Genomic DNA, 16,556 nt, shown 5'->3' on the forward strand with positions numbered 1-16,556 from the left:
GGGCCTCCTGCTGCTGCTGCGCCACCACTGCACAATTTCTGTTCTCATCCTGAAGCAAAGTTCTTAACCCGAGGTAATATTTCCGGGTTAGTGGAGTCTGTAACCTGAAGTGTATGTAACCTGAAGCATATGTAACCCAAGGTACCACTGTATATCCTTTCCAACTTGTGTTAACAAGTTCCACATTTTAGCAGAGTAGCATTCCCCTTTTTAAACTTACACAGCAGATACGTTTGCTCAGGCTCGCTAAAGCCTCTACAATAAGTTTTGTTGGTAATTCCCCATTTAGTCCCTCATAAAAAGATAGACATGACACAGTCTTTAATAATAATAATAATTTATACCCCACCCATCTGGCTGAGTTTCCCCAGCCACTCTAGGCAGCTTCCAACAAAACACTAAGTTACAATAACCTATTAAACATTAAAAGCTTCCCTAAACAGGGCTGCCTTCAGATGTCTTCTAAAAGTTTGGTAATTATTTTTTTCTTTGACATCTGGTGGGAGGGAGTTCCACAGGGCGGGTGCCACTACCGAGAAGGCCCTCTGCCTGGTTCCCTGTAACTTGGCTTCTCACAGCGAGGGAACCACCAGAAGGCCCTCGGCACTGGACCTCAGTGTCTGGGCAGAACAATGGGGGTGGAGACGCTCCTTCAGGTATACTTGGCGGAGGCTGTTTAGGGCTTTAAAGGTCAGCACGAACACTTTGAATTACGCTTGGAAACGTACTGGGAGCTAGTGTAGGTCTTTCAAGACCGGTGTTATATGGTCTCGGTGGCCGCTCCCAGTCACCAGCCTAGCTGCCGCATTCTGGATTAGTTCCAGTTTCCGGGTCCCCTTCAAAGGTAGCCTCACATAGAGCGCATTGCAATAGTCCAAGCGAGAGATAACTAGAGCATGCACCACTCTTTTTATAAAAGTATAAAAAAGAATTTACTCACACATTCTGTTCACAATTGGATCCCAGAAGGCAGACTTAGCTTAGAAAAGTAATATACTCCTGGAAACTACCCCATAAGGAAACAGTCCCTTTGTCCTCTCTTGGCTGGAAGAGAGGACATCTTAGGCTAAGCAGATGTTGCTTCTTTGATGAATGTAGTCAGAGAGAGAGAGATGGCTGACCAGTCCTGCTCTTCTGTTACCTGGGCAGGTGAGGTTACACCCACCTCTAGTCACATGCAGAGGCAGTCTGTCCAAGACAGGAGAAACAGGAAGTTCTGATTGGCTGGTCCAGACATCCCCTTTTATGTCTGCTCTAGGGAAGTTGTTCACATCCCACACAGTGAGGTCTTAAGACCATTGAATAGTAGATGGTGGGTGTTTGTCCTTCCAGCCTTGGAGTATATGTCTTTTTGCCACCATAAGGGATGGCAGATGAACAACTTAAGATATAATTTAAGAGTGTATGAACATGATCTGTGTCTAATTTTTGGTGCACAAATTTGTATACAAGTTTTAACCTTATGCAATTAGCACAACATTTCGAGCAACTAGCCTTTATGGTGTCTTGAGATTGCTGCTATTTTTTGTCATCGTGTTATTTATTATTCAATCTTTTTAAATTGTATAAAATAAAATAAATAAAAATTGCAGGCATTTATCCAGAGGTTTTGGGGTTTTTTTTGCTGCTGCCATGCTCTTATTATTTTATGTCATTTATTTAATATTTGTATATGTGTAAGCTGTTTCATACATTTTTTAAAAATAATTTTTATTGAGTGGTTTTGTGTTACAAAAAACAATACAGCCATACTACCACTAAATATAATTAAGAAATAAAAAATTACATACATAAATAATTAGTTTGTTATTTGTTATTTACCATCTTATTTCCTCCCAAACATTGCATACAACAACACACATATGTGCAGACACCCACACACCCACACCCGCACAGAAAATGATAATAATGAAAGTAAATATTTTCCCCCCTTTTATCTTCCAAAATCTTTTCTTCAACTTTGACTTCCTGTCAAGTCCCTTTGCATATGTTTTATCTTACATTCGAATGTACACAAAACAATAAACCTTTCTATATAATTTTTCTAATACATTCTGAAAACATAATAAATCCTTAATTGTAGTCCACCTCCTTTTAGTTCCTTTATCACTCGAATGCTAGCACGGAGTCAAAACTATTATTGTATTTTTGAACATATTTTTTATAAACATCCCATTTTCCCGCTAATTTTTGCTTTGAGTTTCCTCTGAGTTTACTAGTCCGTTGAGCCGTCTCCACCAATTCCTGTAATTTGATTTGCCAATCTGTTATTTTTGGAGCCTCGTGATCTTTCCATCCCTTGGCCACAAGTATACGAGCCGCTGCGGTTGCATACAAAAATACCTCTCTTAGATTTTTGGGGGATCTCTTTATCTAAAATACTTAATAGAAATGCCTCCGGTTTTTTAGTAAAAGTTATCCCCATCATCTTTTTTAATTCATCATATATTCCCCCCCCCAAAAAAAAATAGTTTCATACATGTTTTGGAGAGGTGGTGTAAAATGCCATTAAATAAATAAGAAAGCAAATAAATAAATACATACATACATACATACATACATACATACATACATACCAGAAGCCTATGCTGTATTTGTAGAATTTAAACCAGTTTTCTTATATACCTTGAGCAGATGATAAGGAGGTTCAACTGTCAGATAAGAAATTAACGAACATTTTGTTTTATTCACATTTTTCTTTTCTTCCTTCTGTTTTCTCAGGCCTTGCTCCTGAGGCCAACATGCTAGCAGGGGCCCTGAAGAAGATCCCAATTCTTCACGATGCAGCATATGCCGAGGAAACGAATCTGTATTCCCGCCTTCACCTTGGAGATGACACCTTGGTGCTTCCGTGAGTATTAGGGAAAGAAGAGTTTCCTTAGAATTCTGAATCTTTCTGTGTAGTAGCATGTGCTTTTAGCTTTTTAGCTGATTGTTAGGACTTTGTATAATCCGCTGCACAGAAGTAGCATAGGATGTGACGTGCGTCAGAAATCAGATTCCTGAACATCTCAGATTTCATTTCTTTTCAAGGCAAATTTCAAACCTCATGGTTGGAGATACGTTTGAAACTGTTTGGGTGATGAAATCTAAGAAGCCAGTGGGTTGACTGAGGCTCATGCACACTTTTACTTGGTCCATATTTTGATTGTACTGTGTACTGATTAATTCTCCTGGATCCAAGAGCTTTTCTCATTAATCTGCAGCTGTGGCTTACAAAAATCCGATCTTACTCGCTGCATTGGATCATATCAGGCACTCAGAAAATTCAAAAAATGTTTGCTAACCAACCTTCAGTTCAGCAGGTAACTTTCTCTAACGGACAGCAGATTTGCTGTTCATTAGAGAAGTACTTTGGGAATATGATTATCTTTTTTATAACAGCATACCACTGAGAGGAGTAGTAATTAATACAATTACAGTGGTACCTCGGGTTAAGTACTTAATTCATTCCGGAGGTCCGTTCTTAACCTGAAACTGTTCTTAATCTGAAGCACCACTTATCTAATGGGGCCTCCTGCTACCGCTGCGCTGCCAGAGTACAATTTTTGTTCTCATCCTGAAGCAAAGTTCTTAACCCGAGGTAATATTTCTGGGTTAGTGGAGTCTCTAACTTGAAGCGTATGTAACCTGAAGTGTATGTAACCCAAGGTACCACTGTATTTACAAAAAAAGAAAAAAAAGTGGTTGCCAGATTGTGTTAGAAGAGATACCGTATTCCTTTTTCTGTCTTACTCATGAAGAAATACTTCTTCTAAGATGGTACCTGCTGTATTGTGTGTATATCATCTTGAACAAAGGTTACTTTTGGTTTTAGAACTCTTTTTTTTTTTACATGCATAAGAACAAAAGAAGGTCCATGTAACTGGATGCAGATTTAATTGTCCAATATTTGAACTGGCTAAGATTTCTTCAATAGAATAGCAGATCAGATAGGAAGAGAAGTTTATGAAGTTCAATCTGTGTCACAGAGTGAACTTCCTCAGATAGCAACAATATCCCCTTGTAGGCTTTCTTACCATGCACAGCCCAATGTTCAGGTCTCCAGTGGAAAAGGGGCTGCAACTAAAATAGTTCATTGCATAAAAAGTTTTTTTTTTCTTCTCAGCATTTCTAGACAAAATAAAAGAATTATCTACACTATCCTGGAACTTTCTCCACTGCTTGATTCTTCAAATATGACTCCAGCTGAATGGGACAAGATTGGCAGTCTCCTTGAGGTATTTTGGATTAATCTTGTAATGCTGTTGGTCACAGAAAAAATATTGAGCCATCGCCAACTAAATAAATTTTGTGAGCAGAACAACTTTCGCTTTCGTAACGGGTCTGCTCTCCTCCCCTCCTCTGGGTGCATCCCATATCATCTCCATATCTGATCCGAAGGGTTGGGAGAACCCTTAGAACATATCTAGGGGAGCACATGGGGAGAGCGGGAGCGGAGTCACATTCCATATGCAGAAGTCCTCATGCAGGCAGTTACTTAGCACTATTTGGAAACAACCATTGTCTTTCACATTGTGATCCCAACAGCCTAGAATAGTTTACATGCTGACAAAAAGAAAACACTTTCAGTATCCATAGGGTAACTGGCAGGATGTTTCAACACATGCTGTTCTTTACCAATCTTCATCGCTGACCAGCAAATGAAGCACATGATTGTTTTTTTATATTCACAATAACAAGCTGTTTCCATTTCACCCCTCTTTAAAAATACATGCATACCTTTAAAGCTTATTGCAACATAAGATTTGCTCCTCAAGGGATGACTTTCTGAATCAGTGTCATGACCACGTTGCTAGAGCAAGAGCAACAGTCCCTACATAATCCAGAGTTTTGGTTTTACCCAAAGTTTCCAGGATTAATCTGTAAACAGGATCTAACTGGAATCTAGGATCCTGCTTACAGGACTGTCCATGGAAAAGTCTGATGTAACTTTAATGCAATCAGTTTTCTTCTGCATAGTTCTGGTTTGTGTTTCTTGCAACACATCACCGTTTTTTTTATCTTGCCATTTCAACTTCCAGTTAAAATCCGTTTGACCACAAGGTGGAGGCATAATGCAGCTTTGAGCACTGCAAGGTTTATGCATGGTAATGCCAGTTAGACTTTTCTGGAGCACAAAACGTTTTGGCCTTGAGTTATTGAGGAACATAATTGATTTTTTTAAGCACTTCAGTGGGATGAGAAATGGAGGACTCATAGCTCATAGGTAAAGCACATGCTTCCCATGCATAAAGTCCTAGGGTTCAGTTCCTGACATCTCTAATCAAAGGACCTGTAGCAGCAAGACAGCTTTATGCTGAAGACCTTCAAGAGTTGCTGTTTGTTGGAGTAGGCAGTATTGGGTGAGATGCATCTAGTGGTCTGACTCAATGGTATATGGCAGCTCTCTATATACAGAAGTATTGACTTGTGTTGCATTTTTGTGATTATGCCTAAAAGCTCTGCGATGAGTGGGCAGTTTTAGACTAGATAAGCCATGTACCTGATTAAGGCAACTTCATATATTCTTCATAAGTTTGGGGAAAACTGCCCTGGAATTTTTGATCTGCTAAATTGGGGAAAGCTAACATGATGTCTTCCAGATAATACTGCACCACAACTGTCCTCCGCCCTAGCAAGCATGGCTTATGGTCAGGGACAATGGTCACAAATGATGAGAGCCATAGTGCAGTAACATCTGGACGGCATTACGTTTGCTGTTACATTAACAGAGGACTTTCAAATAAACTGCACCCAATGTCTATACATTTCATAATAATAATAATTTATTATTTGTATCCCGCCCATCTGGCTGGGTTTCCCCAGCCACTCTGGGCGGCTTCCACAGAGACCAAAAATACACTAAAATGTCACACATTAAAAACCTCCCTGAACAGGGCTGCCTTAAGATGTCTTCTGAATGTCAGGTAGTTGTTTATCTCTTTGACATCTGAAGGGAGGGCATTCCACAGGGTGGGCGCCACTACCGAGAAGGCCCTCTGTCTGGTTCCCTGTAGCTTAGCTTCTTGCAGTGAGGGAACCGCCAGAAGGCCCTCGGCGCTGGATCTCAGTGTCTGGGCTGAACGATGGGGGTGGAGACGCTCCTTCAGGTATACAGGACTGAGGCCGTTTATATAAGAATGAATATACAGTGGTACCTCGGTTTATGAACTTAATCCATTCCAGGAGTCTGTTCTTAAACCAAAACCGCTCTTAAACCGCGGCACACTTTCCCTAATGAGGCCTCGTGCCACTGGAGCCCTTCTGCTTTTTGGATTCTGTTCTTAGGTAAAGGTAAAGGGACCCCTGACCATTAGGTCCAGTCGTGGGTGACTCTGGGGTTGCGGCGCTCATCTCACTTTATTGGCTGAGGGAGCCGGCGTGCAGCTTCCGGGTCATGTGGCCAGCATGACTAAGCCGCTTCTGGCGAACCAGAGCAGCGCACGGAAATGCCATTTACCTTCCCGCCGGAGCGGTACCTATTTATCTACTTGCACTTTGAAGTACTTTCGAACTGCTAGGTTGGCAGGAGCAGGGACCGAGCAACGGGAGCTCACTCCGTCACGGGGATTCAAACCGCCGACCTTCTGATCGGCAAGCCCTAGGCTCTGTGGTTTAACCCACAGCGCTACCCGCCACCCGCCAAACCATATATATATATATATATATATATATATATATATATATATATTTGTCCAGTAGCACCTTAGAGACTAACTACGTTTGTTCTGGGTATAAGCTTTCGTGTGCGTACACACTTCTTCAGATACACTGAAACAGAAGTCACCAGATCCATATATATAGTGGGAGGGTGGGGTGGGGTTTTTCTCAGGAGGGTAGTAGGAGATGGGTGATTGACTAAATGGGTATGGTAAACCTGTTGAGGACTGTTAACAACTGCAATTAGTCCTAAGGACAAAATTTTTTTTTTCCTTCCAGTAGCACCTTAAAGACCAACTAAGTTAGTTCTTGGTATGAGCTTTCTGTTGGTTTCTGCTTTCCTTCACTGTGCAGCGAAAGGGCTTGTCACGAGACAGGTGTTTACATTCCACAGTCTGTACTGTTGGAGTTTCTCACGGGAAAGGGAGACTGGATGTGACGTACACTGGTTTTCCTGTTTTTCACTGTTCTTTGCAGTTTCACTTTGGTGTTTTCTCTCCGAGCTGTCGAGGAGAGAGGATGCATTTCTCTGCTCCGGCAGAGGCAAGATGTCTTTCTGTAATATAATCGCTTTGAACTTTAAATAAAGCAATATAGAGTATGCAGCACGTACTCCTCATCCTTCTGCTGTGCACGGGACTCTGCTTTAAACTAACACGTGGTTATGGGCTCCAGAAGTCGAATCGGAGTGCCGGCAAGGGATCGGAATGCAGAGGGACAGATCGGATCAGAATCTGCTCTGCGTGTCAAGATGATTGATGAGGTATGTGCTACTGCTCCGGGCAGCCTGCCAGCTTCTAGTTAATGGCCTTATGGCTGGACTTTTAACTTTAAAGCCGTTTTGCTGGGAATAGGCAAAAGGCTCCCAGGCACAAGTTACTATGCTGGGGAAATCGAAAGTAACTTTCAAGTGCGCTTTTGGAATAAGGCAGCTGCAGCAGTGACGCAGCAAGATTTAAAGCAGCATATATGACGCTGAAGGCTAATGCCAGAGTCATGATGGCCCTTCAGGATGCTTGTGGGATTCCAAAGCTCAATAAGAAGAATTACGCGGACTGGGTTCTGTATGCAGAGGCAATTCTGCGGAAAGAGGGTTTGTTTGAGGTGATTACAGACAACCCCCCAGCTCCAGTTACAGATGTATGGGCAGCTAAGGATTCCAAAGCAAGGGGAACTCTTACATTGATAGTATCCCCGGAAGAGCTCTGTCTGTTGCGTGATAAGACCTCAGCCAGAGAAATTTGGGACGCTTTGAGAGAGGCTCACTTAAGGACAGAAGCTGGATCCACTATGTTTTACTTCAACAAGCTGCATAATATGGCTCTTGCTGAAGGTGGAGATGTGCGTTTACATCTGATGGAGATGCAAAATCTGAGACATGAGCTGCAACAGAGAGGACTCAACTTTCCAGAGGCTGTGTATTCTTTCATGATACTACAATCTTTGGGTTCAGGTTGGGAGTCTGTTGCAACCCAGATTGCTGTGCAACCAACAGCTCAGCTAACAGTGGATTATGTTACTGCCGTGATTTTAAATGAAGCAGATCGCCGGGGTGCTAGCTGCATGGGCAAGGGGGAGTCTTCACAGACGTCGTCCCATAGTGCAGTGGAACCACCAGATGGCGCCAAAGCTTTGAAGGCAGTGAAATGCTACTCGTGTGGACGTCTAGGCCATATGAAGAGGGAATGCAGATATCCCAGGGCCAAGACAGAGCAGCGCAGCGAAAGCTCATCGCGCGGAAAAGGCCGAGGCAAAGGCAAAGGTCCGGTGTCAAGGACAACGCAGCACAAGGCTATGGTTTCACGCTTCACTCCAAAGGTTGCAGAGGTCCAGAAGACGTCTAGATCTTTCTTCGTTGTTGATTCAGCGGCGACCCACCACATGTGCAACGATAAGAGACTGTTTGTGTCTTTTACACCGCAGGAAGGTGCGATTCACCAGGCGGATGACCACACAATTCCCAGTAAAGGCTACGGAACTGTTGTTCTTCACAGTTTGGACTTATCGATACAGAATGTGCTTTACGTGCCAGATGCCAAACATAATCTGCTCAGCGTTGGACAGCTGAATGAGCGGAACATTGACGTTTCCTTCAAGAACAGGAAGTGCATCATCACAAAGAAAAATGATTATGTATTGCATGCTGAATATGTTGATCGTTTGTTTGTTTTGTATTATGATGATGTTGTGCAGGATGACACTTGTTGCATTGCAGGTTCTAACAAAAGTTTGCATGCAGAATGTATTCATGATTTTCATAGAAAATTTGGTCATTTGCATTTTGAGGCAGTATCTAAAATGCCTGCCTTGGTTGAAGGTATGACTATTAAACCCTGCAGGTACCACATGAAGTGCAAAGCATGCGCAGCAAACAAGGTAAAAATGGCTGCGAAAGGTAAGGTGTCTAGTAGGCAAGCTACGGAACCATACCAGATTGTTCATGCAGATTTGGTTGGACCACTAGCGCCCTCTTTGGGTGGCAATAGGTACTTCATGGTTCTCATTGATGCATTTTCCAGATATATTTTTGTGTACAATCTCAAGCAGAAATCAGAGGCTTTTCCTAGGTTCAAGGAATTCTGTGCCTGGTTGGAAAATGTGCATGGTAAGAAGATAAAGACTCTTTTCAGTGATCGCGGGGGAGAATTCACTTCTCAGCAGTTTGAAGCTTTTCTGACTGAGAAAGGAATTCAACACGATTTGTCTAGTCCTCGCTCGCCATGGCAGAATGGACTTGCGGAAAGGGCAAATCAGACATTGCTTCAAGGGTTAAAAACCTTGCTGCATGATGCCAATCTTCCAGAGAGTTATTGGGCCGAATCTCTCTCGTGTTTTGTTTACAGTTACAATCGCAGGTTATCTTCAGCGATTGGTTGTACCCCCTATGAGAAGATGTTTGGCAAGAAGCCATACATTAAACACATGAAAATTTTTGGTTCTGACATGTGGGTTCATTCACCACAAAATTCCAAGTTAGACAAGCGTGGATTGCATGGTATTTTTCTAGGTTATCAGAAAGGGTCTTACAGAATAATGATGACTGACTCTAAGGCAATTAAGCTCACGAGAAGTGTTGAGTACAATGCAAAGTGGGGGGAGAATGTGGGAATTTTCCAATGTTATCCTGATGACGGTGATGAGACTGAGGAAAGTCAAAAGCAGCCACAACAACCCACACCCACTGATGAAGGTTCTGAGTCTGAATCTGAAACTGAATCGGGTGATTCAGAGGATTTCAAGAGTGCGAAAGCCTCTATGCGACCCTCTGAAAGCTCTGATCAAGAATTGGAGGAACCATTGTTCACAATAGGTCGTTTTTCTCCTAAGAAGGAAGAGGAGAGTGTTGAAGACTTAAGGCTAATTCGTAGGTCACAGAGAGCCACAAAAGGCAGACCTCCAAAGAGATTTGCTGATGAATTTGCTACGATAGCAGTAACAGCTGTTAAAAGCTCCAAGAAGGTATTTGAACCTTCTAGTTTCCAAGAAATCCAGGGTTTGGATTCAAAGGAAGCTGAGCCATGGTTAAATGCCATGAAGGCTGAACTTGATTCCTTAGAAAGGAACAAAACATGGGAGCTAGTTCCAGTAGTTCCAGGAATGAAACTGCTTGGAAGCAAATGGGTCTTCAAAGCGAAGACAGATCAAAATGGCAAGATAGTCAGACACAAAGCCAGATTGGTAGCCAGAGGTTTTGCACAGGTACCAGGTGAAGACTATCACGAGACCTACTCACCCACAGTGAGGTATGAAAGCATAAGGCTTATGCTCAAGCTAGCTGCAGAGGAAAATCTACACATTAGTCACCATGATATTAATACAGCTTTTCTGTATGGATCTCTAGATGAATCACTTTATATGCTTCCACCTGATGGCGTACAGGTAAAACAAGGATTTGTTTGTGCTCTGAAGAAATCCCTTTATGGTCTCAAACAAAGTGCACGGTGTTGGCACACAAAACTCACTGAAGTATTGTTTTCTCTAGGTTTTCAGCAAGGGAAAGCTGATCCATGTGTATTTGTCAAAGAGGAGGGGCAAAAGAAACTGTACTGTTTGTTTTATGTTGATGATTTATTATTCTTTTGGAAAGATGTCGCAATGTACAATAACGCCCTAGCTCAACTGAAAGAGCACTTTGACATGAAAGATCTTGGTGAGGTAAACAACTACCTATCTCTGGAAATAGAGAGAGATCAAGATGGTATCATTCTAGTACACCAGTCACGGAAAATTGCTGATGTGTTAAGCAAACTAAATCTGATGGATGCTAACCCTGTAGACACACCGATGACAACAGGTTATCAGATAGATGACACTGAAGAAGCATTTTCTGACACTACATTGTACAGAAGTGTGCTAGGCAAGCTAAACTTCATTGCCAGATGTTCAAGACCAGACATTGCTGTTAGCTGTAATTTGCTGAGCAGACAAGTCAACAATCCTAGTATCAAGGATTGGAAAGCTCTGAAACGCATAGCGCGGTATTTGAAAGGCACTATGCATTACAGACTGAGATTTAACAATCGAAAGTCTGGTGGTCTTGAGATATTTGCAGATGCAAGTTTTGGAAGTGACACTACAGACAAGAAAAGTACGTCTGGAGTTTGCTACATGTACAATCAGGGTCTGTTTGATTGGTCATGCAAGAAGCAAACAACAGTTAGCTTAAGTTCTTGTGAAGCCGAACTGAATGCACTGTCTTATTCACTTAAGGATTGTGAATGGTTAATACAATTGTGCAAAGATATGAAAATTCCTGTCAAATGTCCAATCCGGGTTTACCAGGACAACAAAGCATGTTTAGCTTTGCTGAAGTCTGAAGGTTGTAAGCAAAGCACAAAGCACTTGCAATTAAAGTTGCAGCATGCTAGGGAATGTATTCAGAAGGGACTCGTAACGGTGTCCTATATGCCAGGTAATGAAATTCCTGCTGATGTATTGTCCAAGATTGTATCCAGGGATCAACACTGTACCTATGTGCAAAAGTTGGGTTTGTACTGATATTGTACGAACACGCTGCCCAGTGATGTTCACAGAAAGGGGGAGGATGTTGGTTTCTGCTTTCCTTCACTGTGCAGCGAAAGGGCTTGTCACGAGACAGGTGTTTACATTCCACAGTCTGTACTGTTGGAGTTTCTCACGGGAAAGGGAGACTGGATGTGACGTACACTGGTTTTCCTGTTTTTCACTGTTCTTTGCAGTTTCACTTTGGTGTTTTCTCTCCGAGCTGTCGAGGAGAGAGGATGCATTTCTCTGCTCCGGCAGAGGCAAGATGTCTTTCTGTAATATAATCGCTTTGAACTTTAAATAAAGCAATATAGAGTATGCAGCACGTACTCCTCATCCTTCTGCTGTGCACGGGACTCTGCTTTAAACTAACACTTTCGTGTGCATGCACACTTCTTCAGTGTGTGCATGCACACGAAAGCTCATACCAAGAACTAACTTAGTTGGTCTTTAAGGTGCTACTGGAAGGAAAAAAAATTTTTCGTTTTGACTATGGCAGACCAACACGGCTACCTATCTGTAACTAGTCCTAAGGAAAAAGCAAGGGATAGTATGCCGATGATTAGCATATGTAATGAGACAGGAATCCAATATCTCTATTAAGACAAGGTCTCTCTATAGTTTTCAGTTTAGTGATAAGTTGTAATTCAACAACTTCTCTTTCGAGTCTATTTCTGAAATTCTTTTGTAATAAGGCAGCTGCTTTGAGGTCCTGTACTCAATGTTCTGGGAGGTGGAAGTGTTCTCCTACTGGCTTCTCTGTCTTGCGATTCCTGATGTCAGATTTATGACCATTCTCAAACCAAGACACTATTTCCGCTTTTGTGGAGTTTGTAAACCAAATCGTTCTTACACCGGACTGTTCTTAAACCGAGGGACAACTGTATACAGCTGCATGCCATCTTTTGGACAGAAGAGGGCAGCCTTACATTAGTGATTTGCCTCTCTTGAGATTGGATGCTGGGGCTTCCTTCTCATATGTACTATTACAATGGCCCCAGTTTGCTTAATCTGTTCCCGTAAATGGTATAATCCCCAACTAAAAGAGGCGACAAAGAAATCAGACCATATGACTCATTTGCATATGTTAACATTCCTGTTTTAAAGCAACTGCTAAGCTTTTCTTAATTAGCAGTCTTCCTCTGGTTAAGGACACATCATTAATATGTATACACTGAAGAACAGGTCTTTGAATTTTCTCATAATTAGCTACTGAAAGAACTTCATTTTCTGTTGGCTGTATTCTTTAACAATTAATTATGTTCAAGTCAGAGCTTCTCTGGAAGGAAACATTCAAATGCGAGATAGGAATAAACAAGTAAATATGGCTCCATTGGTACAGTGTTTTGTTTTGTTTGTTGTTAGGCACACAGCCTGCCTCCTGGTAATATAAGACAGTGTGGTGTAGTGCTTAGATTGTTGGACTAGGACCTGTGAGACCATGAAGCTCACTGGGTAACCTTGGGCCAGTCACTGTCTCCCAGCCTAACCTACCTTGCAAGGTTGTGGTGAGAATGAAATGGGGAGGACAGAATTACGGGTGGGATTCTACTAATGAGTCCCAGCAGTGGAACCCCAGCACAAGGCATTCTGCTTGAGCAATGGGACTTCTTTCTACCCTGTGCTTCCAGAAATTGGCTCAGGAGGGGTCCAAGATAACCCCCAAAACAGCATGTGGAGGGAAGAGAGGGGTGATTGTTCCATCTGGCAAACAGAAATGCTTGCCCTGATGGAACAGATTAGCTTAGTGCGATGTTGAATCCCTCCCTAGGCACGTCACCTTGAGTATCTCCGAGGAGAGGTGGTATATATACATAAATCTTAATAAGTCTCGTTTGTTCTTCTGGCTAAATATACACTTAAAAAACCAAACCAGAATTGTCTCACAATGGCAGTGTTTGTATGTCACAACAAATCATGGTTTATCATGATGAGAGGAAATTTATTTTTATACCACCTTTAAAGGTGATTTACAAAACATTTTATGTGCCAACACACATATACCATACATTTTCGTGTACAAGATGAGGCTATTTTATTAAAAAATTATGTTAAAAAATGGGGGTCGTCTTATACACGGATAGTGTGTGTGTGGGGAGTGGGATTGGTTGCTGCCGCGAGCCAGAGATTGTCAGTGGCTATTGTGCGTGTTATTGGTGGCTGCAGCAAGGGCTGGTGTTGATTGGCTGTCGCTGTGGCAATTGGGCGGGCGATTGGCGAGGGGACAGATGATAGGTGAGGGGAGAGACGATAGGTGGCTTTTGCTACACGTGTGAGTGGCAGAGTGGTAGGTTAGGCAGATCAGCGTGTTTTGGCAATCCCCCCTAAAAAAAGCTCAGCAACTGGCAATATCCCCCCATTTTCTTAATTTGGAGTCCCCCAAAATAGGGAAAATAGGGGGCGTCTTATACACGGGGGCATCTGACACACAGAAAAATACAGTATATACACTTATACAATAATATTAAAACAGCATTCCAAATAAAAATTAAAATGTAAGCAATAGTTGTTCCCCCTGCCTCCACTGTATGTTGCTTCAATATTTGAATGTTGGCACCTAGAATGCATTTGGTCATTTGAAAATTATTTAACAGCATGTTAGAGGAAAATAGTACTGTACTGAAAAATCAGCTTAGTTGGTGTAGTTTCTTCCCCTTTAAAAATTCATGTTGTTTGACTCTCCCCAAACTATCATTCCTGACCGTTTTTATAATTTATCTTCTTAATGTGAGAAATTTGTTCTCTATCAACAGATATACTACGAAAAGTATGATGGCTTTGTGATCCTTCACGGCACAGACACAATGGCCTATACAGCCTCAGCATTGTCTTTCATGTGTGAGAACCTGGGTAAAACCATTGTTCTGACGGGATCTCAGGTAAGCTGCTTCCTTGAAAACGGAGCAGGGTGGGCTCTGTCTTGTGTCAAAGTTAAGCTGACATGTACAAGGTGGGTGTCTCATTCTTACACATAGCAGCCTTGGGAGGTATGTGCTTAATGTGTCTTATTTCACAGATAGGGGACACAAGGCTGTTCCACTGGGGGAAATGGGGCACGGCCCCAACAAACTCATTCTGCCCTCAGTCAGCCCCCACCTGCCTGCCTCCTTCCCTACAACCAGTCCAGGGCACTGGCTGTCAGCTTCCTCGTTCATGGTCTCAGTGTTGCCTTTGTAGAACACAGAGGAGGATGGGGAGAAAACTGGAATTACTTAGGTTAGCCAGTCATTAGCACTGGCTCCAGGTCCACTGGACATAATCCACCGCTGTCCTACCCTAAAACCACTAGTGTCTGGAGTGTCTGGAGGTGGTTGGAGGATGGATGACGGCTAACAGATTAAGGTTGACAAGACAGAAGTACTGTTTTTGGAGGACAGGAGACGGGCGGGTGTGGAGGACTCTCAGGTCCTGAATGGGGTAACTGTGCCCCTGAAGGACCAGGTGCACAGCCTGGGAGTCATTCTGGACTCACAGCAGTCCATGGAAGCACAGGTCAATTCTGTGTCCAGGGCAGCTGTTTATCAGCTCCATCTGGTACGCAGGCTGAGACCCTACCTGCCCGCAGACTGTCTCGCCAGAGTGGTGCATGCTCTAGTTATTTCTCGCTTGGACTACTGCAATGCGCTCTATGTGGGGTTACCTTTGAAGGTGACCCGGAAACTACAACTAATCCAGAAAGCAGCAGCTAGACTGGTGACTGGGAGCGGCCGCCGAGACCATATAACACCGGTCTTGAAAGAACTACAGTGGCTCCCAGTACGTTTCCGAGCACAATTCAAAGTGTTGGTGTTGACATTTAAAGCCCTAAACAGCCTCAGTCCAGTATACCTGAAGGAGCGTCTCCACCTCCATCATTCTGCCCGGACACTGAGGTCCAGCACCGAGGGCCTTCTGGCGGTTCCCTTGCTGCGAGAAGCCAAGTTACAGGGAACCAGGCAGAGGGCCTTCTTGGTAGTGGCACCTGCCCTGTGGAACGCCCTCCCACCGGATGTCAAAGAGAAAAATAACTACCAAACTTTTAGAAGACATCTGAAGGCAGCCCTGTTTAGGGAAGCTTTTAATGTTTAATAGGTTATTGTATTTTAGTGTTTTGTTGGAAGCCGCCCAGAGTGGCTGGGGAAACCAAGCCAGATGGGCGGGGTATAAATAATAAATTATTATTATTAATTATTATTATTATTATTTAGTAGCCTTGCTTTGGGGGGTGGGGGAAGAGAAATACAGTATAGATAGCCAGCGTCTTTCCTCCAGTGGGGCTAATAGCAGTTTTGGAGGGGGTGATTTTGGGTGGGGAAATGGGGTGTTGAAGGGAACAATTAGGCTTCTCTTCCATCAGAATTAGTGGTGTGGTGACATTAGCAGTCTACTGTGCAATGTTTTGAAGTACAGTAAAGGGCGGGGGGGGGGGGGACCAAAGCAAAGGAAGGTCTGATTATAGATCTCTCTTGCCACTGGCAGTTTTGCCCCTAGTCACCTGCCAAAGGAGAATCCACGGTTGTCCCAGGATAATGGGCTGCCGGTGAACCAGCCCCATCGGGCAGCTGGCTGCCACATTTTGCACTAGCTGAGGTTTCCAAATAATATGCAAGGCTGTAGGTTGTCTACTGGGGGAGGGAGGGTGTGTCGTAATTGGCTAGTGATATTTCTTCCAGCATAAAGAATATGCAAAATTAAAGGATAACTTTATGAGGGTTGGGGAGAATATATTTTAAATTCAACTGGAGAAATTCCACCATCTGCCATAGTTTAGAATGATGGAGAAATACGTCCACATTCCAATAAATCATCTGATAAGAGAACGTTGCATTAATTATTCATGGATTTACACTTGCTTGTATTACATATCCAGAGTCTCCTCCAGCCCCCTATCTTGCTGCTGCTGCTGTGTGTGTTTTCAACAGCAGTCATTT

At 42.9% G+C, this 16,556-nt stretch overlaps 2 protein-coding genes across 4 annotated transcripts in view; one reads left to right on the forward strand and one right to left on the reverse strand.

The window, feature by feature from the left end:
- ASPG (asparaginase) overlaps window positions 1-16,556 on the forward strand; it is a 63,376-nt gene that overhangs the window by 6,771 nt on the left and 40,049 nt on the right. For both annotated transcript variants that reach the window (XM_083614919.1, XM_083614918.1), the window contains exons 2-4: window positions 2,722-2,851; window positions 4,109-4,220; window positions 14,400-14,525. In XM_083614919.1, the coding sequence (XP_083471045.1) occupies window positions 2,722-2,851; window positions 4,109-4,220; window positions 14,400-14,525 (368 nt within the window). The remainder of the gene's footprint in view (window positions 1-2,721; window positions 2,852-4,108; window positions 4,221-14,399; window positions 14,526-16,556) is intronic.
- The window catches only part of LOC310766010 (uncharacterized protein), a 776,685-nt gene continuing 768,282 nt past the window's right edge, over window positions 8,154-16,556 (reverse strand). For both annotated transcript variants that reach the window (XR_014549920.1, XM_083621730.1), the window contains one exon: window positions 8,154-12,038. The gene's annotated coding sequence lies outside the window, so the exon portion shown is untranslated. The remainder of the gene's footprint in view (window positions 12,039-16,556) is intronic.

The sequence above is a fragment of the Podarcis filfolensis genome (assembly GCF_964270895.1).
Source record: "Podarcis filfolensis genome assembly, chromosome: 1".
Classification (NCBI taxonomy): domain Eukaryota; kingdom Metazoa; phylum Chordata; class Lepidosauria; order Squamata; family Lacertidae; genus Podarcis; species Podarcis filfolensis.